Below are 27,373 nucleotides of genomic sequence, written 5' to 3'. Positions count from 1 at the left end.
CTTGCTGTCCTCATTATGTTGGGGTAGAGCCTTCCGTTGCATTGTGGGTATTATAAGCATCCCTTATCACTCAGACTTGAATGAAAGAAGGTTAATTGGGGGCACAAAGCCCCACAGTGCCAGAGGACTCCAGTCAAGTCTGAGCATGCTATGTATGTTTGCGTGTGTGTGCCACTCTGCTCATCTAGGCTGAGTCCACATCGCTTCACGTCTACGCTTACCGCCTGTGGCGTGCTTTATGACATCCTAACCACTGTATGAAGGAGACTGTATCTGTAATGCCCACCCTCCACTGCTCTCTTTCTTCACTCCCATAGGACAGGGAGGGCGAGGTAGCACTGATTGACAAGCTGCTGGCCAATCCTAAACTCACATCCTCAGAGTTCCAGGAATGGAAGAAAGTTTACATGGAGCTGTATTCAGGAGAGCCCCAGCGGGACCGTCAGCCCAGCCCTGCCTCTGAGCCCAGCCCTGCCACCACGCCTGAACCCGCCCCCCGCACGCCCTCCCTCTCGCACACGCACTCCTACATCGAGACTCACGTCTGATGCACACTTCAGACACCACATTATTTGAAGTAGTTGTCGCTCACTTGCACGGACCTTCAAGATAAAGTATGGGGTGAATTGGTGTTTATGGACTAATAATCTGATATTTTAATTATGTGGCTGTGAGGGATATATGTACAGAATTAACATTTAGGGATATGACAATGCACTGATGCATGATTTGAAAATGCAGTTACATTATTTAGTAATTATTATAAAATTACCCTGAGGCCCAGATTAAATGCACAATAATTTGTTGTGCATATAATCTGGGCCTCTGGGTAATTTTATAATGTTCTGATTATATGTGCTGATAATTATGTGCTATATTATGTGCTGATAATTTTATAATCAGCTTGGTTATGAAATATAGTGTTTATGTTCTAGAATATCTGATGAAATTTTTTAGGAATCACAATAAAATGGTATCTGCCAGTAATAGTTCATGTTTTCTCCCCACTTGATTTGAAAAAGGGCTTTACCTGTCTGTGTGAGCTTTCTGGCATTTTTGTATTTTTTTGTATTTTTGTTTTTGTGATTGACGTATTTTCTAGGGATCACAATATATTAGTATCTTACTAATATATTAGTATACTTATTAGTATATAAGTTTTTTAACCGTTTCCAAATTGGATCAGCCATCATCTAATGCTCACCAAAAGTTCAAATTCATACCATTCAGACCATTCATAATTTTTTGATGCCTAAATTCACATTAAAAGTGTATTTTAAACAATTGATTTTAGTTTTTAGTGTTTTATTATTATTATTTATTTAGAAAAAAAATTCATAGAATTTAAATTTTGGGCATGAAAATATTGTATCAGCTATAATTTTACTATCTGTGATTATTATATGATCACAAAGATTATAAAGATATATTATAATTATTAATTATATTGTACAGTTATCCCTCACAGTCTCGTTTTCATTCACGTCAGATTTGATACCGCATCTACCCAGATTAAGGTCCTTTAATAAAAATTCCCTTCTCACTTTTCCTCGTACTTTCCCATCCTGACAGCAATCGCAGACTCAATCTACTTTTTAAATACTTGAAAACATTGTTTACGCAGGCACAGATATCTGTACAAACAAAGCACTCTCAATGGCTCAACTCACAACCAACGGGCTTCAGAGTATGCCACTTCTGCACACGTGGTTGCCATGGTTACGAGTCCTCCGAGCGGCTCAGACGAGGCGAGACAATGCCGTCGCACAGACTACAAACCTGGCACACCTCTAGACAGGAACCAGAGCTCTTGATCATGGAAATGGAAGATTCAAACTGAACTCTGAGAGGAAATGCGTGTCTGAGGCGGCCTTTGAACATTAAACGCACTGACTGTCACTCTGTTGTGCTGCTGTACCTGTGTTTGGCTGTCTTTTTGAAGCAAATCTCACAGTGGACTCGCAGACGGTCATCACACAAGTTATCTGCCATGTTTATATGCCACTTTAGCACACCATATACTCTACTGTATCATACTATATATTTATGATCTGTTGTTATACATCGGCTGGCCCCGACTTATAGCATTTGTACATTTGCGTTGGAAGATGTGTGCGTGTGCATGAACATGGAAAACTAATGTGGTTACTTCATCTAACCACAATCTCCGCAGGGTCTTTGGATATTCCAAGAAAAGGCATTTAAAGAAATATTCCTAGTTCAAAATCATTTCTGTTAACAGCTTCTGTGGCCTGGTGTTGGTTACCAAAGTCAGAAATTTTCACTCGACTCATAGTAATGCTATCACAATGGAAGTCTATGGGACAAGGCAAAGACTAATTGGTACCATATTATAATTTTTTTATTTATTGTATCAGTGGGATACACATCAGCAAATATAAAATATTTAATTCAAGAGTACAATATAATGTTGTGATGCCTAAATTTCATGCATTTGATTGCAAATGTATGTGAACTGAGTTCAGTTTTTAGGGTTTTATTTGTAACGTATTTAGAATATTAATTTATTTAAAACAGTATTTTTTTTAAAAATGAAGAAATTATTGGCTTATCCTTTTTGGCCAGTTTAAATATATCAGTCTAATCATAATGATAATAATAATTTATTATATTTAGTAAAAATTACTATTCTGTTAGACATGTTGACATGCATAATGTTAAAGTCCTGTGGATCTATGAGTTTTTGATATTTAAAAAATTATTTTAACATTTATTGTGGTCCAGTGTCTCAATCAGAAAAGACTCAAAATAATTGAATGTAGTAATTTACAGAATGACAAAAATGCTGTAGATAGTGTTCAGCTAGTTTTGAACCTGGAATATTTCTGCGCCTGTGCTGTAAACGCTTCTTGACCGAGAGTAACACCTTGCTAAACTGGGCCTCTGATAATGGATGAACATTCGGTGAAGTGTGTGTGCTTTGATTGGTAGAAAATAGCACAGGCTTCATTATCCAGAAGCATCATTATCTCTGTAACTTGAGTCGGATTGTGGAAGTTCTCTCTTCACTACAGTTTCCTGATAATATGAGGTGAAATTATGCGCAAATGAGTGTTCATAATCAAAAACAGATTCACACGGGATGCTCCTAGCAAAAATGTGCACCCTTAAGTGAGCAGAGACGGCACTGACAACTGATTGTGTACCCGTGCAGAAGGTGTGCTGTTCATCTTTTATGCTTAATCTGAAGTTTTATGAATTTTTTTCTATTGTATACCTCCGTTTGGACACACGTTTTCCATTTCTGCAAGCTGCCATGCAGTCGTCATGTGCATTGCCGTGGGTTTAGGGAGATTTGTGTCAACCAACAGTGAGTTTTTATGAGAGCCAAGGTCACCAGGACACCGCTGGTCTCTGCCCAGGGACTCGCCGATCAAAGCTGTTGCCCTGAACTCAACCCAGCATCTGTCAGAAGCAGCAGCTCAACTCCTGATATTACATGTATGCCAAAGTTCAGGAGGTCATCCATCTTAATAAACTCTCAAAGCAAAACATCTCTTGCTACATGGCTTGTAGATACACCACAATCACATTTGTGTTTTTTTCTAAACCAAAGCTGCCAAATGATTTAATGTCAGTGTTTCAACTGTCAGAAAGGCCGCTCTCAGGCGCTCAGCAAACACAAAGATGCTTTATGTGAGATTTTTAAGAACAATGAATGATCAGAAGAGTGTTTATTGTATAATAAGATGTGTATTATATGATGTACATTGATATTTCAGGTATGACTGACATAATGGAGCACATTTCATTCTGTATGTAATCTAAGACTATATTAGCTTGATTTTGATTGAGTGACTCAGGTGCTAATGTGTCCATGGGAATCATGGGAATCCATTAGCTCTTAGAGAAAGTGATTACCAGTGGATATAGAGCTACAGTACTAGAACAGATGTCTATTGGTATTTTACTTTAGTAATATATCAAAGTTATTATTAATTTAGTGCAAATCATGTTATGTTTCCTTAGCAGCCCATTTTTTAACAAAGTTGTCGTACAACAATCTAGTTCATCAATATCTGTGCTGCTGCCTGTCTTTATTATGAATAGGGCATGTAATTTAGGCAGTGCAGTTTCCTATGTGTTGTGTTTAGCGTACAACCTGGTAAAAGTTTACTTTATTTATGACATTATTTAAAAAGAGTTATTGCTTTATCCAGATTTAAGTGTGGTTATACCTAGAGTCAATAAACTTTTATGGATGTAATCATGCTGTATTTACTGTATATGCATGTGTTTTTTTTATATGCTGGATACTTTAAATGAAGCGAGTTAGAATGCACATTGGAGAAAGGTGTCCTCGACATTGCCTGACAGGCTACACAAACTTTGAAGCTGGTAAATGCCTATGTAGGTCGATTATACTTGGAGAGAAAGCTGTCCATTTGTGTTTCCATTCATCTCAATGGCAGTTTCTCGGCTGGCATTTCCAACCTTGATTCTGCCATTTTTGTTTATGGTCAGGAATTCAGTCCAAAATATATTTACGCTTAAGCCAATCGCCTGAGGAGTTAAGAGCTTGAAAGCCTATCGGGCAATGAGTAAAGGCACCTTTCTCCAGATGGTGGTTAAAATGGAAGTCCATGTCAATTTCCCAGAAAGCTATTCTTTTTTTCTTCCAGAAGCTTGCTTGTTTCCAGGCTGTTCAGTGAAGGTAATGGACTTACATTTAATGGAGATGAACTGTTGAGTTTGCTCTGAGTCTTAGGTCGAGAATGGGTCTCCTTTGTTTGGACACGAGAGGCAGTTCTGATGGGAAATTCTGATTTATTTCCTTGTCAATCACTCTCTCTTTCCATCTACACACCTGAAGCTAATGAAACAAAAAAAGTTAAACTATCCTAAATTTGTTTGCTGGTCTTATCTGGTGTAAACTAATCTAACCAGCAAACCAGGTTGGGCTGCTCATACCCAAATCTTTTGCTATTTTGTCTCTCATTTTCTATTATTACCAGCACCCCTGTGTTAATGAGTACAAAAGACTTTAAAGAAACTTTTAAGTCTGGGGTCAAAGTTTTATGTAGACAAATCTTTTATTAATGCATTTCTCTCTTTGCTGCTCAATTGCACTTAGTAATTTGTAGAATTGTCATAACAAATGTAAATATTCATTGTACAGACTCGATGATCAATGCTGCTTAAAATGCCAACACATAAATGGTTATTACTACTAGTTTTGAACTGATTCATTTGAATCAATTTGAACTTACAGAAATGAATCAAACTTGCAACTTCTTATACTGAAGCGGAAAAACAAACATACATTATTTCATTAAAACATCTGTTTTTTATAATGGTTTCATAAATATATATATACTATTATAAAATAATATATTATGAATTTTTGATATATCATCCAGCCTAGTGACTACTGTTGATGTATATCGCACTGTTTTCAAGATTTCTGCTGTTCACTATTTGCAGTTCACCATAATTACATTGGTTTTCTAATCACACTATATTATCTGTGACTGGGAATCTAGATTTCCATGCAGGGCCAATCTTTTCAGCTGTCAGGTATACATGCCTATGCAGTTATGTTATCATTGCTCACTCAAAATCTCCTCATCCTCATTTGGCTTGTCTGCATCCCACACACACACTGTGGTCTTGACACTTGTCCTTGCCCGCTTTGAATTCCCATGTACCCTTCCAAATCAATGGTCTAATTGGGCTTTCTCTCACAGCTTCTGTGAGTGTACTCTCCTTCATTTTAACTGCTGACTTTTCTACTATCCACAGTCTGTCTCCACTATTCATGGCAGCTGTCCCTCTGTCATAAGACATTATGACTGTCACCTTTGATCTTCACACAGTGCCAAATAGTCAAATCTTGTCTAAACTGGATTTCAAGTGCACACTTTATGTCTGTTTTCATTTGTTCTTATCTAGATTGCTTTTCTGTTTGTTTGTCCTTTCTTCGAGAGTGTGCAGTGGTCTGAAATTTAATATTTAGTTCTCCAGTGTCCATACAGGAACTATGCCATTTTTTAGGACAAAGTCTTTATGACAATTCATCTATCAATGTCATGACTTTCTCTATCCTATTCATAGTGACCTACTTTCAGGAGTTCCTTACTTCTTGCTGCAAAACATACTTGACAGCATTTTACCCCTACCAAGGTCTTCTGTATCTGGGTAAATAGACTCCTGTTTTCCACACCACTTTACAAACCATGTATCCATGAGACAAAGAATATCCTTGTCCTTAAACTCTCTCTGCCCCATGACAGCCATCTGTTTGTCTGTGTGTATGTGGGATGGTGTTTGTAATTGACTTTTAGGTCTCCGGAGGGTCTTGAAGAGTCATTGTGGCACACTGAATCCCACACAAGGGCCCTGGTAGTTTACACACTTCCCTCCAGGCATCATATTCTGTGTCATACTCCAGTACGTTTGTTGTACACACCTCCTGTCCTTCCTGCCATTTTCTGCCTCCAAACATAAGCACACGTCTGCCCCCTGTTGCGGTCAAACCATAGCAGAAGCGATCATTCAGTAGGGGCTTTAGACGGGTCCACAGGTCTTGCTCAGGACTGTAGCGTTCAATGTCACAGAAGGGCTCATACATTCCCAAAAAGGTGTAAATTCTTCCCCTCACTGTTGCCATCTGGTGGCCAAATCTGGCAATGGACATGTTACAACATCTCTTCCAGGCATCCCCCTGAACAGAATTCAAAAACAACACCTCTTTGCTGCTTTCTGGGTTGCTGATATGAATGCCACCGGAGATGTAGATTCCTGTTCCAATAGTGGCACAGGCGTGTCCATGAACTGAATTTGGTAGGGATACACCACTGCGCCAGCACCCTTCACTCATATTGTACCTTTCCACAGATGACAAAGCAGGCTCACCCTTCTCGCCCCGTCCACCAATAGCAAAAATAACACCTTCCATCACACAGCAGGCAAACTGTGCCCTCTTCTGCAAGAGTGGTTCCATCTCCTCCCACTGCTCAAACCTTGGATCATAGCGCCACACCTGGTCAGTGACAGTCATCACAGCACTCTTCTCATTCTCCTCATCCACCTGCACCACCTCACCACCTAGTACATATAAGAAGTTCCCAACAACACATACTCCCTGATGCTGTATCTTATTTGGTAGGGATGCTGAAAGTGCCTGGAATTTCTTGCTGCGAGGTTCGTAGGTTAGGATCTGATTCTGGGGTCTGTTTTCTTCTGGTCCTCCCCCTATCAGAAGAATCTTGTTGCTTATGGCTCTTAAGCTGGTGTGGACACTTTGAAGTAGAGGTTGTAAGGGACCCTGAAGGTGGTAGTTAAGCGCTTTCTGCACTACGCTGCGGATGAAGGGTGTACGTAGAGCAGGTTTAAGTGCACTAAGTTGAGACAGCTCTTCAGATGGCACCAAACCAAATCGGATCCGACTGAGCAATGCATTACTTTGCAGGGCAGATTGCGGGTTGCACTCTAGCCAGTCCAAAACCAGCTGTAGAAGTTCTGTCTCCTTCACTCCTGGCATCTCCTCTGCTACAAGCACCTCTTGCAGAGAATCAAGGTTTAACTCCATTATCTCAGCCTTGTATTCCTCAGTTGCAAGTATTCTGCACATGTTTCTGGCAATGAAAGAGTTGCTGTCATTGAAGGCTTCAGAAAGGCCATAGCGTGCTGCTATGTTAGCAAAAAAGCAGCAATTATCAGGAGCAATGCTCTCTGAGATGTACTGAGTGCAAAGATCCACAGCATGGGTGATCTGTAGATAGCAGGCAGCCTGCAGTGTGACCTCCAAAGTGGAGGGTGACAGTGAGATCCATGAGGTGTAGATGAAGTCCAGTATCTGCTCCAGGCCCAGAGATGACAGGGCTGGCAAGCTGATAGTGCGAGTACTGGATTCGAGAGTGTAGTCTTGGAACATAGACCAGAAGTAGTCACTGGAACAGGCTAGTAAAGTGCGATGAGCAGGGAACTCCACACCTTCCGCCTCCAAAACAACATCACACATACGACCTTCCAGACGCAAGCTCTGGTACCGAGACAGAACACCATCTCCATGAGTGCTGCTGAGCATCAGAAAATAATTCATCACTAGGAGAAGAAGGGAGAGAGATAAGGAAGACCAGGGTCAGGAACAGGTGAGTTCGAGAGAGAAAGGAAGGGGAAGAGGCGGAGGTGGCTAAGTCGTCTTGCTCCTGCAAAAGTCATCAAAAGTAAAGAAGACAGAAGTAAGAAAAGGTCCGCCGCACCAGCTGCGTCTGTTGGGATGTGGTCCATGACTTCTGCAGGCATCAAATGCGTAAACTTGTAAAGGGGAGGGTCAACCATTGCTCCTCCACCCAGTGGGCAGCCTCCAAACCTCTTGCCTCAACAAGATAGGCATGTGTTTTCTACCAGATCTCTAAAAGGGAGGGGGGAATGGATGGGCAGACATTTTGGGGCCACAAGGGGTAAACACAGCCTCGAGCTAGTTGCCCTTTCCCTTTAGTTAGATGGGAACACAGAGAGCGGGAGGGATCATGCCGGGGGTTTATTATGATATGCAGATCTGAAGTCATCCCTTGATAAATGCAGGAGTTAGTCAGCACTGTGGATTTCTGTCTGTCGCCACCAGAAGCAACATCTCACCAAGGTGACAGGAATAGAAACTCAGAGTTTATCAGAGGGACAGTCAGGACACAGTCTAGCCAAAAAAAAAAAAAAGAGAGAAAGAGAAAGGATTGGCAGTGAGAACCCCGTGTATGAGAACCATAGGGAGATTGTTCAGACAATGTCAGGAAGGCACAAAGATTTAAAAAAAAAAGACAATAAAATTTGTTTTATAACCACAGAGATGTTGGCTAGATTACTGATGAGTGAGGTTGATTTATAGACTTGTATTTGTGTGATCCACAGCGAAAAAGGAAACATCCCACCCTCGTGAACATCGTACCCTTCATTCTCCCTGAATAGCTACTGACTCAAAGCTGGGATGGGGCAGCATCAGGCCAGATTGCAGAGGGGGTATTAAGTATAAGAGCGAGGGGTGATTATGATAGAGGTTCTCACACCCTCTCCTCATAGTCACACTGATTTCTCCTCTGTCTAGCGTTTACAATACTATGTATTGTATTGCAAATGCTGGACAGTGGAGAAACATCTATCAAGGTAATTGGTAACTAGGGTAATTTGTGAATTCACTATCACTCTAAAGCGGGTGCAATAAGGTCATGATAAATCATATGGGGGTGTGTTTGTGTGCTGTGTCTCAAAAAAGTGATTTTGTAGACACTGTTTGTACTGCCAAATCCTGTGCATACCTTACAAACCCTTCGGATTCTTGCTTAATGAGTAATTGGCCTTTTAGGGACCTTGGCATGTCTTTACACACTGCATCAGCAGATATATATTTAAATGCACCAAACAACTGCCGTAGTTTAAATTAGATGCATTAACTATGGTGCACTTTTTATATTTCGTCAACAAAACCAGACTCCACTTCATTGCATGCTTTAAGGTCTTTTGCAGGATCTCTTCCACCACTGCAAAATCTATAAATATAATTTATGATAAACTGTTTTACACCTGATGGGTTTGTCAGTGCATTTACATGAGATTTATGTGCCTAGGCAATTTGTGAGTGTGTTTGTGTTCTCTAGTGACCCTTCAGTCAAGAAATCTGCCAGACCTTAGTGGCTTTCTAAATATAACTATCTGTTCTTCCTGTTAGGGGTTTTGTTTGGCTCTGGTGGTCATGGTGAACTATTTTGATAATAACTGGTGGGCATAAAGCTTTAGGTAAGAAAATCATTTTAATTAACGAAACATATTTTATAGATATACAGTTTGTAATGTATAATGTAAAGCATATAGCACAGAAGGTGGCCATATCAAGGAATCGGCAGAAGGTGAGGTATGCTGAGCAAGTTTTAGAACTACAGACTCTCTCTCTCTCTTTGCATTGCGGGTAAGGAGGGAATTATGAAGGCTTTGTTGATTAGTTGGACAGCTGCTCACTCTGTCTGTGTTCCAGACACCTCTGCCAGATGCTTAATCCTGAAATATTCCATTCCATATCCACATGATTGATAGGTCCTGTTCCAGCATTGTACTCATTGTCTTTTGTAGTGTTTGTGGCCATTTATTTGCTCTCAGGTCATTATTTAGCACTACTTTTTTCCATTTTATGTGCCATTTTTGAATAAAAGCAAGTCTTTAAAACTATGAAACTACAAATTAAAATGTGCAAATTATGCTAAATAAAGATCCTATAAAGTTGCCACCTTTAGTCTAGATGAGGTGCATCCTGGGAAGCTTTTTCAAAAGGCTTGAATGTATTGCCATGTACGCTGAATACTTGTTGGTTGTTTGTCTTTCACTTTGCAATCCAATTAATTTCACAAAACTTTGTCTTAAATCCAGTCAGACATTTGTATTTGTATGGTGCTTTTCACAATACACATTGTTTCAAAGCAAACTTACAGAAAAAAGAGCCTTACAAATTAAAGAAATACATATGTAGACACAATTAATCTGCATTGTACATATTTCCCATCTTTTGACTAATAGCTCCTAATGCAGACTTACTCTGATCTAAGGAGCGATACATGATCTTTAATAAGGACACTTTCACCCAAAGGTCATGACACCTGCTGCTAGTAAACTACAGATTGCAGATCTCTGTAGATCACAGAACAGAACAGACATATTATGTGATTTACAAGCGAGAAGATGAGCATCTTTGCACTGTTAAACTGATCTCGGTTTATGTACATAACAAACTGATAGTGCTGCATTTGAAATCCAGTTCTATTTGTTCAAGGATAACAAGTGCTGGCTTCCTCCTACGGGTTTGCTCTTGGAGAGAACGTGAATTCATGTTTTATTATGCAACAGCCTACTCATGAACTGCAACACACAAGAACAAAGCCATAGATAAAGAAAAAGTAGGGAGCGAAAACAAGCCTGCAGCTTGGCCATTTTAAGAAGGGCTGTCAGTCATAAGAAAATCAGTCAAATTAAATGCATGACTTTCTGATTAATTCATACAATTTGACGCAATTATTTGCATAATAATCACTCTAGATGTAAAATGTATCAAGAACATTGATTTTTAACGAGTTAAGACAGAATTGGCTGAAGATTGGAGGAATTTCAAGATGAATCAATGCCTTCACACTAATATATTCTGTTGTATGAATCATTGATCTTTGTAGGGAGAATACAGATCTACTTTAAAATCAAACCTAAAGGTATAGTTTACTCATGAGGGTGAGTAAATGACAGAATTTTCATTTTGGGTAAACTATCCCTTTAAGTTTAGCACACAGAACATTTTTAAACTCAAAATATGGAATACGTTGCTGGGTGGTTTAAACAGTAATGACCTATTTTTTGACAGACAAAACCATGGTTCAGAGCTTTGAATTGCTCAATTCCCATCAGTCTTTGCTTCGATAGAATCCACCCCCTTTCTTCATTGTCAGGTCAGTTGGTAGTGTCATCATTAAGGCTTGTCAATGATTCCGTTGCGACCGATTCTCTGGGATTTTGTGTTAAATACATGAATCTGATTGGATGGAGACCGTAACCAAAGCCTTGGATAAAATGGGGGTGGAGTCACCTGTGAAAATGATAATTGGTTAAATGGGTTTACAACAATAAAAACATGGTCTCAAGGTAGTTTGCATGGCAAATCTGTTTTTATTCTGTCACACATAGAGTGGGTCACACACACAGTGCATGTTTTGCTCTATAATAGGAAGGTCTTGTGAGGCATGCTGGGACTGCACACAACAGACTGACTTTCACTGCCCCACTGATCTGTGGAGTATTAATAGAGCCTGATTCACCATCATACCCCCTTTACACACTCAAAGACAGCTACTAACGCACTCCAGCATGCATGCTATCACACGTGCAAACTACTTTTAAAGCTCCTGACACCATGTGGTCATTTGTGTGAACAGCATTGAACCTTCCTAGATGATTTCAGGGTGGCGCGTTTAAAAAAACGATTGCTCTTGTGTTCCTCTTTCTTGTGTGTGTGTGTGTGTGTGTGTGTGTGTGTGTGTGTGTGTGTGTGTGTGTGTGTGTGTGTGTGTGTGTGTGTGTGTGTGTGTGTGTGTGTGTGTGTGTGTGTGTGTGTGTGTGTGTGTGTGTGTGTGCACATAAGATTGAGAAGAACCAACAATGTTATAATGTTTGTTTGACTAACCAAAAATGGTAGACGGGGAAAATGGGTGTGAGTGTGTATATTTGACTGTCAGATTTACCTGTGTTGTTTTAGTCTTTGGTGACCCATTTGAGTTCACTTTTTACATTCTGGATCTCGGAGAGGTTCACGGCGGGGCCCGGTAGTTTCACAGCACCAGGCAGGGCCTTTTTCTCCTCTGGAGTGACTGGGGATGGCTATGAAACCAACAGTTGTGGGAGATATTACTGAGTGGCCCTCACAAAATCTCTCAAGAATGAGTCTGTCATTTTACCCCCAAAATAAAAAGACTATTTTAGGACCAAAAGATGATAGTAATATAATTTTTTTAACGAGCACATTTGCCCCTAAATTGTCATTAGACTATGTTTTCAGATGTTTTTGTAATTAATTATTTAACATACTACTATAATGTATAAATACAACCATAAACATATTTCCACATATAGACATATTTTATAAAATAAACATTTAAATATTTTATTAGTAATTGTATATATGCTTTTATATATATATATATATATATATATATATATATATATATATATATATATATATATATATATATATACATATACATATATATATATATATAATTATTATTATTATTGCTAATGATGCTTCTCATCAACGTAAATACTATCATGGAGTACTAAGATTTTTTTTTCAATAATATACCCTTAATAAATTTTTTACATTTATATAATTTATAAGTTGAAATGTAAAACGTCCATCTATTGCTGCAATAAGGGAGCAGAGAGAAGTATGCTTATTTTTCATAAAAAATGTAAATGGGGCAAAAATATGTTTTTTCTTTCGTTCGTTCTTTCGTTCCCTTTCGAAGGGAACTCAACAATACGTCAACGACGCTATGGGGAACGCCTCAGGCGTGACAGGTGTCTGAAATCACTATCAAATCACGTCAATCATATTGACCGGCGACAGCCCGTGAATCATTAGCGTGAATGATTAACGTGCGACCTGGAAGTATAAAGGGGCGCCTGTCAAACATGACAAATCTCATCGTCTTCAGGGACTGTCTGTTTGAAAACGCTACTCAATGAAACGGTAAGAAAATGAAATGTACAGCACACGAGTGTGTTTTTTCCTGCCTGGGAGAAGAGCGCGCACGAGAGGTTCTCGAGGGAATCCTCTGTGTGAACTGTGAGCGTTTTTCTCTTAAAACGCTCCGCTCTCGTCTGGCCCTCTTCTCGAGTGAAGGGGGTTCAACGTCTGGTCCGCGTGGTCCCGCTCGTGCCGAGGCAGAGCGGCGACTTGCATCATGGGCTTCCAGATAGAGCTCATCGATCATCTTGAGAGTCCTGTAAACCTCTCAAATGATTCGACGGCTGACGAGGGCGAACTGCAGGCACCAATGGTTTCCTGCAGTTGCTGCTCTTCAGGACGAGCAGGAGATGGCTGAGGAGGTTTATAATCAGGTAGATCCTGAACCCTCTCAGCCACCCTGCCCCGTGTATGCAGACCTGGTGGATGTTGTGGAGCGCGCCGCCAACAGGCTGTAGCTGCCATGGCAACGCGCTAGAGGAGAGACCGCTCGCGGTAGGCTTGGCGATCGGTTTCTCCCCTGCCATACACACCAGCTCAGGTGAGCCTTCCATTCCTGCCTGATCTTCACACGGAGATCGAGAGGGCATGGAAGAGCCCATACTCTGCCCGTATTCACCGACATCAGCGGGTTAATTTCGCTGATGTTGAGGGGATCGCAGAGCATGGGTATGTGTCGATGCCGCCCATTTGACGAGTCGTTTGCGAACTATCTCGTGTCTGGGCAGGCGTCGACACTGAGAGCTCCAACCCTGCCATCCAAACCGCTAAAGTCAACAGCACGTTTGAATGGCAGAGCATACACGACAGCGGGTCAGGCTGGTGCTTCCCTGCACACTATGGCGGTGCTGCAGGCATATCAGGCCGACCTGCTGCAGGATCCTGCATACCGCTGAGATCCGGTTCCACACCCAGGCAGGCGGGAGGGCCTGGCCCTTCACGGTCCGAGGACCGTAGACAGGGCCAGAGAGCCAGTGTCGCCTCTCGTGCGCCCCCTCCGTGGAGGAACAGGGCGCAGAAGAGGCGTGACTCCCGCAAGAAGAGGGATCTGAGGGAGGTTATCCAGCACAAGCGCACACAGTGTCGCTGATGGATAATCTCCCCGGAGGGCTTCATTAAAAAGAAATCCAGCCCTCTCCTCTCTTCTGACTCCCCAGACGTTCATTACATCAGGCCTGGGGCTGGGCCTATGATAAGAACGATGTTCCAATGGCCCGCCTAGGCTTGGCTAGTAGAAACGCCTCTTTCAGGCATGTAAAGTGGTGGACCCCAGGGTCATAAAGAACTATCTGGCGAGTCTTCACTCCGCACGCCGCAGGTGAGCTGACTGGTCTTTTAAGAGTAATTTTTTTTGTGAATTAAAATTCCGAGATGTATCTCTCTACAGACCTCGTTCCCTGTATAGAGCTATGGGGTCATGTCAAGGTAATAAGGTAAGAGAAGTTTCCTGGATCATTAGGGCCCTGAAGTTCCCCGTTAGGTGGCCAGAACGATAACTATGTTAGCCTTCGGGCTGTTAGCCACCTCAGGGTAGAGTAGTTGGTCTCTCTCTCAGAATTTTTTACTTAGAGTGTTGACTGACGCTAGAGCTTCAGATAGATCTTATGTCCGGCCCACGGGTCCGTTGACTTCTTCCTGAGTATTTCGCCCCTTGAGCTCTGTTTGGGTTTCATTAGGCTGAGCGATTCTGCAGCCCTTTGTATGGAATAATACAGACTATATTCTTTAGTAAGGCTGTGGCTCCTCCGAGCCCTCAGATTGATCTATGCTTGCAGGCTGGCCCTCACCAGGGCCGCCTCTGTAGCTGGCATAGGCTGTGCCAGGGATAATAGAGGCGCTCTGCTAAAAATTTTAGCATTTCTTCCTCTGACCCTTCACTGTGTGAATGTTGGTTTCTAGCATCCCTGTATAAACAGCCTCCTCCCGTGGGAGTCGTTAGGCCAAGGCCCGCCCCCTTCTCTGCATTCTGGGGTGCCTAGAGTAATGCAGCGTGGTGCTGAGGATGGTTTGTAAGGACATGGTAGGCCTCAAACAGGCCTCCGTGGTATATATGTCTTTATTGAGCAGGGTTAGGCCGTCTTTCGCTTCACGAAGAAGACTGGGTTTCCTGCCCGACTCTGCCATGCAGAACTGGCCTACGGATTTAGGCCGCCAGTTTAGGCTTCACTCACCTCGCTGAGCTACTGCTCGAGCGCTAGGTTGTAGGTGGTTGGCTTTCATTCAAGCCCCACTCCCCTAGGTTGGGCACAGATACATTTCTGTCACCCCTAGAGCCGCTGGCAGGCCCGCACCCTGGTAACCTCAGGGTGAGGTGTGAGTATTCCCCTGTGATACAGGGTAGGTCTGAGCACTTCACTCCCAGTTCTGTTTTATCCCACCTCGCACCACTATGGCTCGGGTCGAGTATGAAGTAAGCTTCACTTCTTCTTTGGTCGAAGTACGCTCCCCTGAAGCCAGAGCATTGCCCTGAGCTGACGCCCATGCATAGATGGTAGGCCCCTGACTAACTGGGGCCTCCGTTGAGGCAGAGTGGCGTATGTTGTACTCCCCTTGTTTTAAGGGTGCTAGCTTTCTTGCGGAGTACACTGCCATGGGCAATGTTATTAGGCACCAGGATGCTGTAGGCGCTGTGTAAACAGTTTTTCTGCCAACGAAGGCTGCGCCATTAGGTAGTAGGCCTCAGCAGGCCTCCTTGATTGGACAGCCCCCCACAGGGCACTGTAGGCCAGCTCACTTTACGTGGTTGGCCTTGGTGGTTCGGGCAGTTGACTCACTGATGGGTAGTAGGCCTTAAACAGGCCTCCTCGGAGGTGAGTCCCAACATTGTGGGACATACCTTATAGCGCTACTGGAAGCCCATTAGTGAATTATGCTGTGTAGTATGGTTTCCAACAGTGTACTTTATGGCAGAATATGACTTGCTATTAGCTAGTAGGCCCGACCAGGCCTCCATGATAGGCGAGTCCCCAGCTGGCTGGCCTTAGCAGGCCACCTTATACTTTCACCCGGACTCAGGGCTCAAAGCTACCAGTGGTTATCAGGTAGTAGGCCACTCAGGCCTCCCTGAAGGTGAATTCCCACTTAAGATGGTTATCAGGTAGTAGGACTCACCCGGCCGCCCTGAAGGCGAATTCCCACTTACGTTGGCTATCAGGTAGTAGGCCTCTCTGGGCCTCCCTGAATGTGAGCTCCCAAATATTGTGGCTGTCAGGTAGTAGGCCGCTCTGGGCCTCCCTGGATGTGGGCTCCCAAATATTTTGGCTGTCAGGTAGTAGGCCTCACCAGGCCTCCCTGAAGGTGAGTTCCCACATGCTGTGATTATCAGGTAGTAGGCTCCTCCAGGCCTCCTTGAATGAGAACGGTCAGGTAGTAGGCCTCACCAGGCCTCCCTGAAGGTGAGTTCCCACAGATAGTGGTGACCAGGTAGTAGGCCTCACCAGGCCTCCCTGAAGGTGAGCTCCCCACATACTGTGGTTGTAAGGTAGCAGGCCTCACCGGGCCTCCCTGAACGAGGAGTTCCCACGTACTGTGGTTATCAGGTAGTAGGCCTCTCTTGGCCTCCCTAAAGGATCAGGTAGTAGGCCTCTCCGGGCCTCCCTGTAACGCTCCCTAGTGGTGCTGGGTTTATGAAGCTAGTGGTCTCTTGCTATCAGTTTCAGCTAGCCTTAATAGGCAGCTGCTGAAGGCGAGCTTGCGCCCTGGCTCGCTAAAGTGTTCATTCTCTGCTAAAGGTTCCCTCCCGGAACCTTTTCTGCCTACAGCCTGGTTTGCCTATCAGGCAGACCTTGTGCTCCCCTCATGAGGGTCTCTTTGAGCATGCGGCTTCCTGAGTCTGGTCAGACGGTCGTAGGCCTCTCGTGAGGCCTCCCAGTTAGATCAGCCCTTAGGCCTTCACAGGCCTCCTCAGTGTTTTGAAACACAGACACTGGGTTGATCCGTGGATCGAGTAGAGAAACTCCCCTCGCTAGCAAGGGTCGGAAAGCACTATGCTGAGTCATACTCTCCGGGATATCCCGTCTCTGAGATCCGGGCCGAGTGGTTCACTGCCAGCTTCGCAGTCCCTCGGGTTGGATGCCTTACTTAAGGCATTTGTCCAGAGGCTCTGTCTTCAGACAGACAGGATTTGGCCAGACTAAGTGTCTATGTACTGGCGCCAGGTCAGGCCGTCCTGGTGGCATTTCGGGGTGAGTACGTTCCCCTGAATAGTGACTGGCTGGGGTTCCCTTGGGTTCCCTAGCCACATTCCCTAGAAGGGACCCCTTCTAATTGGAAGCTGAGGTTCCAGGCCCGGAGCCGGCCCAGGTAGACCTTTCATTTAACCATGTTTATGAAGGTTTTTCTGTGAGGCTGTAGCTTGGGCTATGACCGTAGGGAATGCTGTCACTGACAGCCCAGTGTGACCTGAGGGTGAGTGGTTCTAGCGTTTCATTTGAAGTTGCTGGTTCTGACAGTTGTCACTGCCACTTGGCATGCACTCCCCTTAGCATGGCGGCGTTGGTATATCGTTCCCCATAGCGTCGTTGACGTATTGTTGAGTTCCCTTCGAAAGGGAACGTCTCAGGTTACGACTGTAACCTATGTTCCCTGAGAACAGGGAACGAGACAATACGTCTCCCTGCCATGCCGCGGGGCTTGCCTACCGTACAGTCCCTTCAGACGATAAGGTGATTTGTCATGTTTGCAAGGCGCCCCTTTATACTTCCAGGTCGCACGTTAATCATTCACGCTAATGATTCACGGGCTGTCGCCGGTCAATATGATTGACGTGATTTGATAGTGATTTCAGACACCTGTCACGCCTGAGGCGTTCCCCATAGCGTCGTTGACGTATTGTTGAGTTCCCTGTTCTCAGGGAACATAGGTTACAGTCGTAACCTGAGACGTTCTTTCTTTCTCTTTACTGTAGGCAAAAACAATGATTGTGTTTATTAGTACTTCATGATAAGAAATGTAAATGAATTATATGAAGTCAAAGATAAAAATAAATTACTTCAATTTGTCACAAAGCAAAAAAATTCTCAGTGGTCAAATAAAATATTTCACAAAGAAATCTCATTTTAATTTAAATTGAAATGTGATCTGGAAAAATGATTATGAATATCTTTATGTATGTCTAATTTACTTAATTGTGTAAGTGTGTGCATGCGTGATTGTTTACAGCAGAATCTGACCTCCTCTGTGTCTACTGTATCTTCTCTCCTCTTCACAGGATGTCCCGCCCCAGGACGCAGAGCCCCCATTGGAATATTAAGGTTGGCCTTTGAGACAGACAAGAAAATGCATTGAGACAGTCACCATCATTGCTATACCCTCACAGGGACACTGCTCATTTACTCCTGTAACACACCACAATACCAAAGTCATTTAAGCTCATGTAATATTGTGTAGTTGTTGAAACCAAACCTTTCCACAAAACCTGCTGGACGTGTCTTCCTGCTGGAGTTTGTATTTCATAAAGAGCAAAGTGCCTGTATGGAAATGAGCCGCGGGCAACAGATAAAACCGTGAGATGACAGACATCTCTCTGTTTACTGAAGCCCGAAGCAGACAGCCTGTCTTTTTTTGTTTTATTTTTTAGTCTGGTCTTTATTAAATGCGTCTAAATGCAGCATGTATTATGAAAACAAAACTCCAAATGTGAAAATGTAAATTTACACTAGGGGGAAACCCTGATAGGATCAGGATTCTTGCCACATTTCTTCTCATATATATTTTTTAGCATGTTTGTCTTAGCCATTCCATTATTTTTAGGTGAATCTCACGGAAACCAGGTCACATAAGAAATTATATTTTTGCATAAATAGCATTATTTTCATGACAACTAAACACATTTCCCCCAAAATTCTTATTATCGTTATCCAACTGTCATTCTCAATTTTCAAAAAGGTTCAATCTTAAATAATTGCATAACAATTTTATTAAAAACAAAATGAATTTATTAAAACTAAATCCATAAAATGACCCAATGATGGGAACCACTAAAAATAACATTTTCTTCTAAGAGTGTAGAACCTCAAACACTTATTTGCTTTCCTGCTGTATTGGTCACACAAGGTCAAACACTCGATTCTTTTTACAAATTTGCCCCTCAACCAAATTTGCCCTCAACCAATCGCAAATGCCCCTAAAGAGTAGACTTCACTCCAGTTTTGCATGCATTTCATGGTCCAGTACATCAAACCCTTGCATTTGTTCTACTCTATTTCTTTGGCTCTACGTTTATATAAGCTGCTGGATGAATTATTGGCTGTTTTAGGCTGTACAGTAGTGACCATGTGCTCCTGTCTTTGCATGCATGACCTTTCTTCCTTCTGTCTATGTTCTCTGATGGACTGTATCCTGAATCTTGTGTATTTTGGGTCTTTTTATGGATTTGTGTGTATATGGAGAGTTTTTATGGAAAGATAAATGTGTCTATTTTTGGCTGAAGTGTTCAGTGTTTGTAAAAATTGTCTCTACACTGTGGTGAACTGTTATAAGAGTGTCTACGATATCGCTCCTAGCCAGACATATATATATATATATATATATATATATATATATATATATATATATACAGTTGTGGTCAGAATTGATCAATACCACTAACAAGGCTCAAAATAGCCCCACACTAACAGCATAAATGAGCGTCCCTCCCTACCTGCAAACCTAAGCATTGAGAACTTTGTAAGTGTACAGACAGTTTAATAAGAAGATACTTTATAAAGACAGTACACTTCGCGTATATAGGCAGGAGCCATCTTTGGAAAACAGTCTCGACCAGTCGAACCACGAACACCGTGCTACGTCCTGGTCGATAGTCACAGTTCAGCTCACGTAGCATGGTGTTCGTGGTTCGACTGGGGCTATTTTGAGCTTTGTTAGTGGTATTAACTAGCGATTTTTATTTTTACTTATTCAATGCCTCATACACTAGCGTTATAAGCTAATCTGTGGTTAAACTAAAACTAATGTTAAAACGGGTTACATTCGATTATCATGAAAACGCATCCCAGAGAATGGTCGACTCGGTACCTGCAGTATGTGTTATTTAGCCTTAGGTTCCTTTTTGGCCGGAATTGTCCTTTAAGCCACTTTCTATTTTGTGATGCTCAACAATCTTTTGTTGTACATCAGAACTTCTTTAATTTTATGCATTGTGATGGATGATTAACGGAATTTGTCCTTGTGTTTCCTCATATTTAAACTCCTGTGAAACAAGAAGTCACAATTTCATGTTCCTAGTCACCCTGGTGTGCTAAAAAACGTAAATATGAATGGGAATATACTTATTACTTAGATATTTTACTCGTAAAAAATTCTAGGGGTGCCAATAATTGTGGTCAATGTGTTTTGGAGAAAAACATTTGTTTCATAATGTGATTTCCCCCCCACTTTCAATTATTTTACTTCAATGAAAGGTTTGATTTTTGCAAATTTTTTAAATGAAAGATCAAAAGAATAAACAATGTAGATTTATTTTTTACATGCATTTTTGATCATATTTACCAGGGGTACCATTAATTCTGACCACAACTGTATGTGTGTGTGTGTGTGTGTGTGTGTGTGCGTGCGTGCGTGCGTGCGTGCGTGCGTGCGTGTGTGCGCAATTTGGATTTCTGCATAAATTGGTCATAACATGATCTGATCGCATCGACTGTCACATCAATAGACAAAATAGTCTGCTTAAATTACAAACAACACATTCTTATGTATTTATTGAACACAAAGAAATGTTTAATGGAGGTTTATGCTGCCTCCTAAGGATGTACAGGTATCCTTGAACTTTTTCATTGTTTTCACAGTGTGCTCCATGAAGACATTACAAGATATCTTTTTTGTTGTTTAAGCAGACTTTGTTGAAGATCATATCACATTTTTAACCACTTTATGCAGAAATCCATGTAAATTCACAGGTTCACATATTTTTTCCATCAACTTTATCAAAAGGGAAAAGGCTATAAGGACTTTAATTAAAGTGTACAAGTCTATTTTTATATAAATTGTTTCTGCTTGGATAAGAAAGGTTTCCTACCAAGACAAAAAGCTGGACACACACCAACAACATGCAGTAATGCATTTCATTTACTTGTCAATGGCCTTGTGTGCGTATTGTAATGCATTGTACATTGAAATGTGTTTTTCCAGTTATAACTCAGTGTTCAAAGGGAACTGGCTTTTCATATTAAAATCTTTCATGTTGACATGTTTGAGTGTTTTTGAGAAGAAAAAAAAGAAATGCTTCATTTTGTGCCACTAAAATCAACACAAAAGCTCACTGACTATTCTTAAATTATGTGCAAACAAAAAAACACACACCATTTACTCACCTGCAGGGCTTTGACATTGGTCGACGGCTGTTTAGACATTCTGTGCAGTTCTGTCCGCGTTTCTGCTGTAAAAAAAACAGGAATAGACTGAATGCATTGATCAGATAGATAGACTGGCCTGCTGTGGGTTTGAATACATGTATTTTGTGCGGGGAAAAGTAAAGCCCCCCTGCGGCTCTCAGGTGCCCGTGGATAGTCTTTCAGTTGCTTAGTGACTCCTGCAGTGAGGAGCAGGTAGCAGCTCTTACCCCTGAATCATTTATGTTAACATGGAGAGAACAGGGCTGGGATAACACACACCTACACACTGGATATGGAACATGAGGTGGAATATGTACTGATGTTGTAAATAAATATATGCATAACGCCATAGTTCAGCATGAATTTTGTATGGACATTTGAGCTGTATTGCTCAGTGGCTGCTCATTTGGTCCTGGAATGGGATGAGAAATATTTGAGTTCATATTTGAGAAATGTATGACTAATATCCCCAGTTTTACAGAGAAGGCTTTAGTCTTGACCCAGACTATGCATGTTCGAGCTGTTTTAACTGAAAGCAACTTGCACTGACATACTTATCTTAAAATATGTCAGTGCTATTGTTTTGTCTCAAGATGCACACCAGTAATGTTTTTTTCTAAGGCATGTTTATAAAAGCTACTAAAATGTCCTAATTTAACTAAGGCCTAATCCTGGCTTAATCTAAACCCTGTCTGCGAAACCGGGCCTTAATTGTAGACTTTCATATTTTGGCGTATTTGAGCATAGTTTATGACAATGTTGAGAACTCTTTCAAAACATGAGGTTACTGGCTTTTTCTGGAAAAAAACAAGTTTAAGCTAATGTTTCAGGTGATCTCATTGCTGTCTGATCTTTCCTTTTTTTCCACAGAAAAAAGCATCAGATAATGTCAGGCTAAATTTTACTTTAAAAGGTTACTGCTACATTTTCAACAACAAAGAAAGAAAGAAAGTAAAAGATCTGTCCACCTCAGCTTCAAAATAATCAAGGGACATTGATGAACCACCATAGGGGGGACATAATATTCAGACTAGTGGTTAACAAATAGTCTATCAATGGATATTTATAAAAACAAATTTGGACAATAAATGAATTCAGTCAGTATATCAGTCAGTTTCATTATCAGTATTAACTAAACATTATAGAAGTGAAGATCAAAAATGCCTAACATCCTTGGCCGCCATTATATATTTTCATAAAAAATGGTGTGCATTATTATTATTATTATTCTATAATGGTTAACATAATAATGATTCAAGACAATGAAAAGGCACCATTTCCTACAAATGACTAATGGGAACTCTAAAGAAATTTGGGAAATTTAAAGAGAATACATTTAAATACTTGGCAACACAAACCGACACGGAAACAAACACATTTCACCATCACATTTCAGACGGAGCAGAATGAAGGCTGAAACACTCTAATTTTGTGTTTCCGAAAGGAAGCTGTTCAGAAATATGTAAAATCATCCAGTGACCTAATGAACACAGCTGTAGGCAGATGAGCTTTGATTATGTGCTTGCGAGGAGCTTTCTGCCCATAATTTGCTCGGTTATTCTGCTGATGGAACGTCCCGCTGAAAACACCTGGCATATAAGAGGAATTCTCCTGTGAACTTTACAGCCAATATAATGCATTCGCAATATTATATCAAATCTTTCAACATCTCCCTCCTTCTCTAACTTAACATTGGTCTTATTGGGGCAGCTATGATCAACCAAATCATGTCAGTTGGGGCTCACAGAGAGGTTCACAACCTTAGCAACCGTGTTGTTTGCACATCAATAGCGGTGCATTAGGACTTTAAGTGGTGTGGAGTCACTACTGCCGAGCGTTGAGCTAAATTTACCTTTTAAAGAGCAGCAAGCACTACGGCAGCTGTCTGACAGTGCTCCAAAATACCCTCTTTAAAGGGATACTTCACCCAAAAATAAAAAAAAATTCTGTCAACATTTACTCACCCTCATGTTGTTCCAAACCTGTATGAGTTTCTTTTGTTCTGCTGAAGACAAAAGAAGATATTTTGAAGAATATGGGAAACCAAACAGTTGATGGGCACCATTGACTTCCATAGTATTTATTTCCCGTCCAATAGAAGTCAATGGGGCCCATAAACTGTTTGGTTTCTCATATTCTTCAAAATATCTTCTTTTGTGTTCAGCAGAAGGAAGAAATTCATACAGGGTGAGTGAATTATGTAAATGAGTATATGATGACAGATTTTCCATTTTTGGGTGAACTGTCTCTTTAAATTCCTTTGTGTTCAAAATAGCAATCAAAAATTAAATTAAAGATACTGTCAATATAAAAAAACCCACCATCTAATTACAGCATAAAACTTGGATCAAACCACCTTTAGCAAAAACTAAGACTAGAACAGAAGGTTCTAAATTTGAGTTTTTAGATTTGGATAGATCAATTTAACCACCTACAGTATCACAAACCCGCCCACCAGATACCGCAATCTCACACTGAATATTGCATTTCCAAAAACTCCCACAATGCTTTCACAGGCACAATTTATTTGCATTGCTGGAAACCTCCCAGAAGTTCTAGACCTTTCCAACCTGTCTGACAAAAAAATCTCTCTATCTTTTATTTTTCAAAATGAAGTGTGTATTTGACACTGTGGCACCTAAGGTCGATATTCAACTGTGTTGATGAGCGGTTCTTTCAATATATTGATTTGAATTTAATTTATTCGGAATAACACTGTTTAATATGTAAATCATCAAACGTCATCACAGTCCTATGCTTAGATGAGATGTCTACTGCAGGAAAACCACAAGATAGACAGAAAAAAAGTATCATTTACATGCATATCATCAACGAATGCTAATGCTTATGTAAAGGCAAAGTTACAGTTTACAGTTAAACCTGCCTATTGTTTCATAGTGTGTTACATAGGCCGAATCCTGCCAGAGTCCTGAGTCATTTTCATATACTTTACAGAAACAAGTCCCCACAAACAAAAAATATATACATCCTTATGTATTTAGTAAGAAAAGTGAGAGTACTTTTAGAGAAAGATAGAAGAAATCTAGAAGTCCTCCTGAAGCTAGAAGTCCAAGTTGTTTTGATTTAAACTAATTTTATTGGTCTCATTATATCATCATATCACTATATTGCATAATTTACCTAAAGAAAGCCCGTCCCCTATATTCATTGTGACCTTTAGCACCGTTACAGTTTCACATACACATGAACACACACATCTTCCCTCTGCCCTCAAAAAAAGTTGCATACCTGCTGCCGTAACTGTAAACCGCTGTTCCCTGTTGTGAGACAGACAGGACAAATGCCAATCTTTCTTTCTTTCTCTCTCTCTCGCTCTCTCTCTCTTCTGTCTCTCTTTTCAGACTAAAGCAGTCTTGACTTCTGTTGTCCACAGTTCTGGTTCTGTTCAACACCACTGTCTCTCTTTCTTTCCCTCACTTCATGCTGTTGAGGAGCAGGGGATTCCGTTCATATCTGGGATTTGTTCACACTATAAATAGTAGTGTGATACACAGAGGGGACCTGCTTTCTGTCCACCCTGACTGTTCACTTTACAGACAGCCTTTTACACATATATGCCCCATCATGCACATTAAAGCCCCATTCACAGTCCTGTCACGATATACACACACAGTGAGAATCTGGGATTTAAAATGTAATTTAAACATGGAAATAACGTTTTGGAAAAGAATATTAATAAGAAATAGTATGCACTATTTCTGCCGTTAATCAAGTAGGCTACATTAGTGACATCGGTCATGTGACTCCATCATACAGATCAGATGTTATTGCTTCCATTGAACCATAATATGCTCTTTGCATCTATTTCAAATGATGCTGTAAAAAATGATTAATTATTTTATATTATTAATAGAAAAAAATTAACTTGCCAAGGATCAATAAAATTATATATATATATATATATATATATATATATAGTGTGTGTTTGTGCTGTATGTATATATATATATATATATATATATATATACACAGTACACACACACTTCACACACACACAAATACAATAAACTAGCCTAAAATAAATGACATAATATATAATATTCATATATTAATAATAACGATATTTTAAACATAAACTTAATGTTAATTATCCATCCATCCATCTTATGTTAAGTATATAACATTAATATTAATCTATATTGTTTATTTATATAATATATGCTTATTTATATTATTAATAAATACGTAAATGTATAGGAAGGCTATATATGAATATATACGAATATATAAAAAATAAACAACATTAATATATATATATATATATATATATATATATATATATATATATATAAAAATAATATTAAATATATAAATAAATAAACTTGCCTAGTCATCTCAGGCTTTTCAAACCCCACTGTACTGTATATGCACACCAGAACACAGAATCACTTTAAAATTGCATTTTTAAATTGCCACTGCTTGTTGCAATTGCATGTATAATGTGTACTAGGGTATATTTAGGAGACTATAACCTAGATCGAAATGTCCTCGATATGCCTGAACATAAGAGAGGATGTACAACTTATAGCTGCAGTACTATATAGCAGATAATGAAGATGGAAGAAAAAAGAGAGTTCAGAAAAAGTGAATGGTGATAGAGGAGTACATTTTGGCTCTGCACGACACAGGACCCTGACATCATGACCCCACTGTGCCCTTACCTGTTCAGCTGCCAGCGTGAGGTCCACACCTCCTCACTGCTTTCTGTTCTGATATGATGCCCAGTCAAAAGCCCTGCCTGTTCTCTGTGAGGTCCTCTTCTGTACTCCTCTACGCAGTCAGAGAATCACTGTGCGACAATACTTATTAAGATCATGACCTAATTTAGGCTCCAGCTCGCAGAGCCCAGGGAGACGTCTGATTGGCCCGTGGTTTGACATGACGACCCATTCCCAGTGGTAGCAGCACTGCCAGTTTAGAGGAGTTTCAGATCTTAATCTAGGCTGATTTTAACCCACAACTGGACAGGTATAAACAAACGATGGAAGCCGCACATAATTTCCGTGGAAAATGTAGGCTTCTTAAACTTAGTGCTAGCAACACCAAAGTCATGGGTTTGGGGAAGTTGTGGAATAATGGTTAAAGAGTCAGACTTGTAAACAGAATGTTGTGGGTTCAATTCTCAATACCTGCAGGAAATGACTGAGGTGCCCTTGAGACAAGACACCTAACCCCCAATCGCTCCCCAGGCGCCACAGCAAAAATGGCTGTACACTGCTCCAAGTGTGTTTGTTCACGGTTTGTAAAGTGTGTGTTCACTACTCACTGCTCCTAACTTGTGTGCACTAACTTGGATGGGTTAAATGTAGAGAAAAAACTTCACTTTCAATTTGAGCGCACTGGTAAAATGTACAGTATACTTTGCATGCACAAGTCTCATGAGATAAAAGCATCTTCCAAATGCATGCATGCTAAATATTATTGCAATAAATGTGTATACTGTACTAAACCAAACATTTGCAAGGGTAAATATCAAACCACAAACATAAACCTGAGAAAATAAGATTATAAAAACATCTTCTGTCCTTACCTGGTGCCACTCAGACTTGGCGTGTGATCCTGTTCACCCAGTTCCTTCAATGCTGAGTATAAAGCTCTACTGGAGCCACAGCTGATGAGAAAGGTGTCCTCTACAGACAGCAGAGCTATGCAAATCCTTACCTGTACTCTCCTCCCTACACCTGGCATCACAAACTTCCTGCTGCTAATCCTGCCAGTCATCGTAGGTCAAACGTAATAAAATAATAATCAATATGGTTAAGCGGGCAATTATTTCTTGAGCCTATTG

General features: G+C 40.9%; 3 protein-coding genes across 13 annotated transcripts in view; 1 reads left to right on the top strand and 2 right to left on the bottom strand.

The window, feature by feature from the left end:
• cnksr2a (connector enhancer of kinase suppressor of Ras 2a) overlaps positions 1 to 4,238 on the top strand; it is a 92,300-nt gene extending 88,062 nt beyond the window's left edge. For 4 of the 8 annotated variants that reach the window (XM_077244869.1, XM_077244875.1, XM_077244874.1 and 1 more), the window contains exon 21: positions 318 to 1,286. In XM_077244869.1, coding sequence (XP_077100984.1) covers positions 318 to 548 — 231 coding nt within the window. In that variant the 3' untranslated portion in view covers positions 549 to 1,286. Of the gene's footprint in view, positions 1 to 317; positions 1,287 to 1,624 lie in introns of those variants that run through there. The other 4 variants (XM_077244871.1, XM_077244876.1, XM_077244872.1 and 1 more) reach the window with 2 other exon arrangements.
• A 1,660-nt stretch (positions 4,239 to 5,898) lies between these two features.
• Positions 5,899 to 8,263, bottom strand: klhl34 (kelch-like family member 34). Its single transcript, XM_077244879.1, has one exon. It carries the CDS (start codon positions 8,063 to 8,065, stop codon positions 6,302 to 6,304), a length of 1,764 nt encoding a protein of 587 aa, XP_077100994.1. The 5' UTR covers positions 8,066 to 8,263; the 3' UTR covers positions 5,899 to 6,301.
• Positions 8,264 to 10,361: 2,098 nt separating this feature from the next.
• smpx (small muscle protein X-linked) lies at positions 10,362 to 26,386 on the bottom strand. Of its 4 annotated transcripts, none has more exons than XM_077244881.1 (5): positions 26,247 to 26,386; positions 21,544 to 21,608; positions 18,406 to 18,492; positions 12,231 to 12,366; positions 10,362 to 11,578 (listed from the first exon to the last, which is right to left on the bottom strand). In XM_077244881.1, exons 2-4 carry the CDS (start codon positions 21,580 to 21,582, stop codon positions 12,241 to 12,243), a joined length of 252 nt encoding a protein of 83 aa, XP_077100996.1. In that variant the 5' UTR covers positions 21,583 to 21,608; positions 26,247 to 26,386; the 3' UTR covers positions 10,362 to 11,578; positions 12,231 to 12,240. The 4 variants fall into 4 exon arrangements, with proteins under 4 accessions (XP_077100996.1, XP_077100998.1, XP_077100995.1 ...); XM_077244883.1 differs by having other exon boundaries at positions 21,544 to 21,605; positions 26,247 to 26,383; XM_077244880.1 differs by lacking the exon at positions 26,247 to 26,386 and adding an exon at positions 24,814 to 25,117.
• Between the last annotated feature and the right edge of the window lie 987 nt (positions 26,387 to 27,373).

Source organism: Siphateles boraxobius, unplaced genomic scaffold (assembly GCF_051911475.1).
Source record: "Siphateles boraxobius isolate OS27281-9 unplaced genomic scaffold, OSU_SipBor_1 26, whole genome shotgun sequence".
Classification (NCBI taxonomy): Eukaryota; Metazoa; Chordata; class Actinopteri; order Cypriniformes; family Leuciscidae; genus Siphateles; species Siphateles boraxobius.
This window is presented reverse-complemented; position numbering and strand designations above follow the sequence as displayed.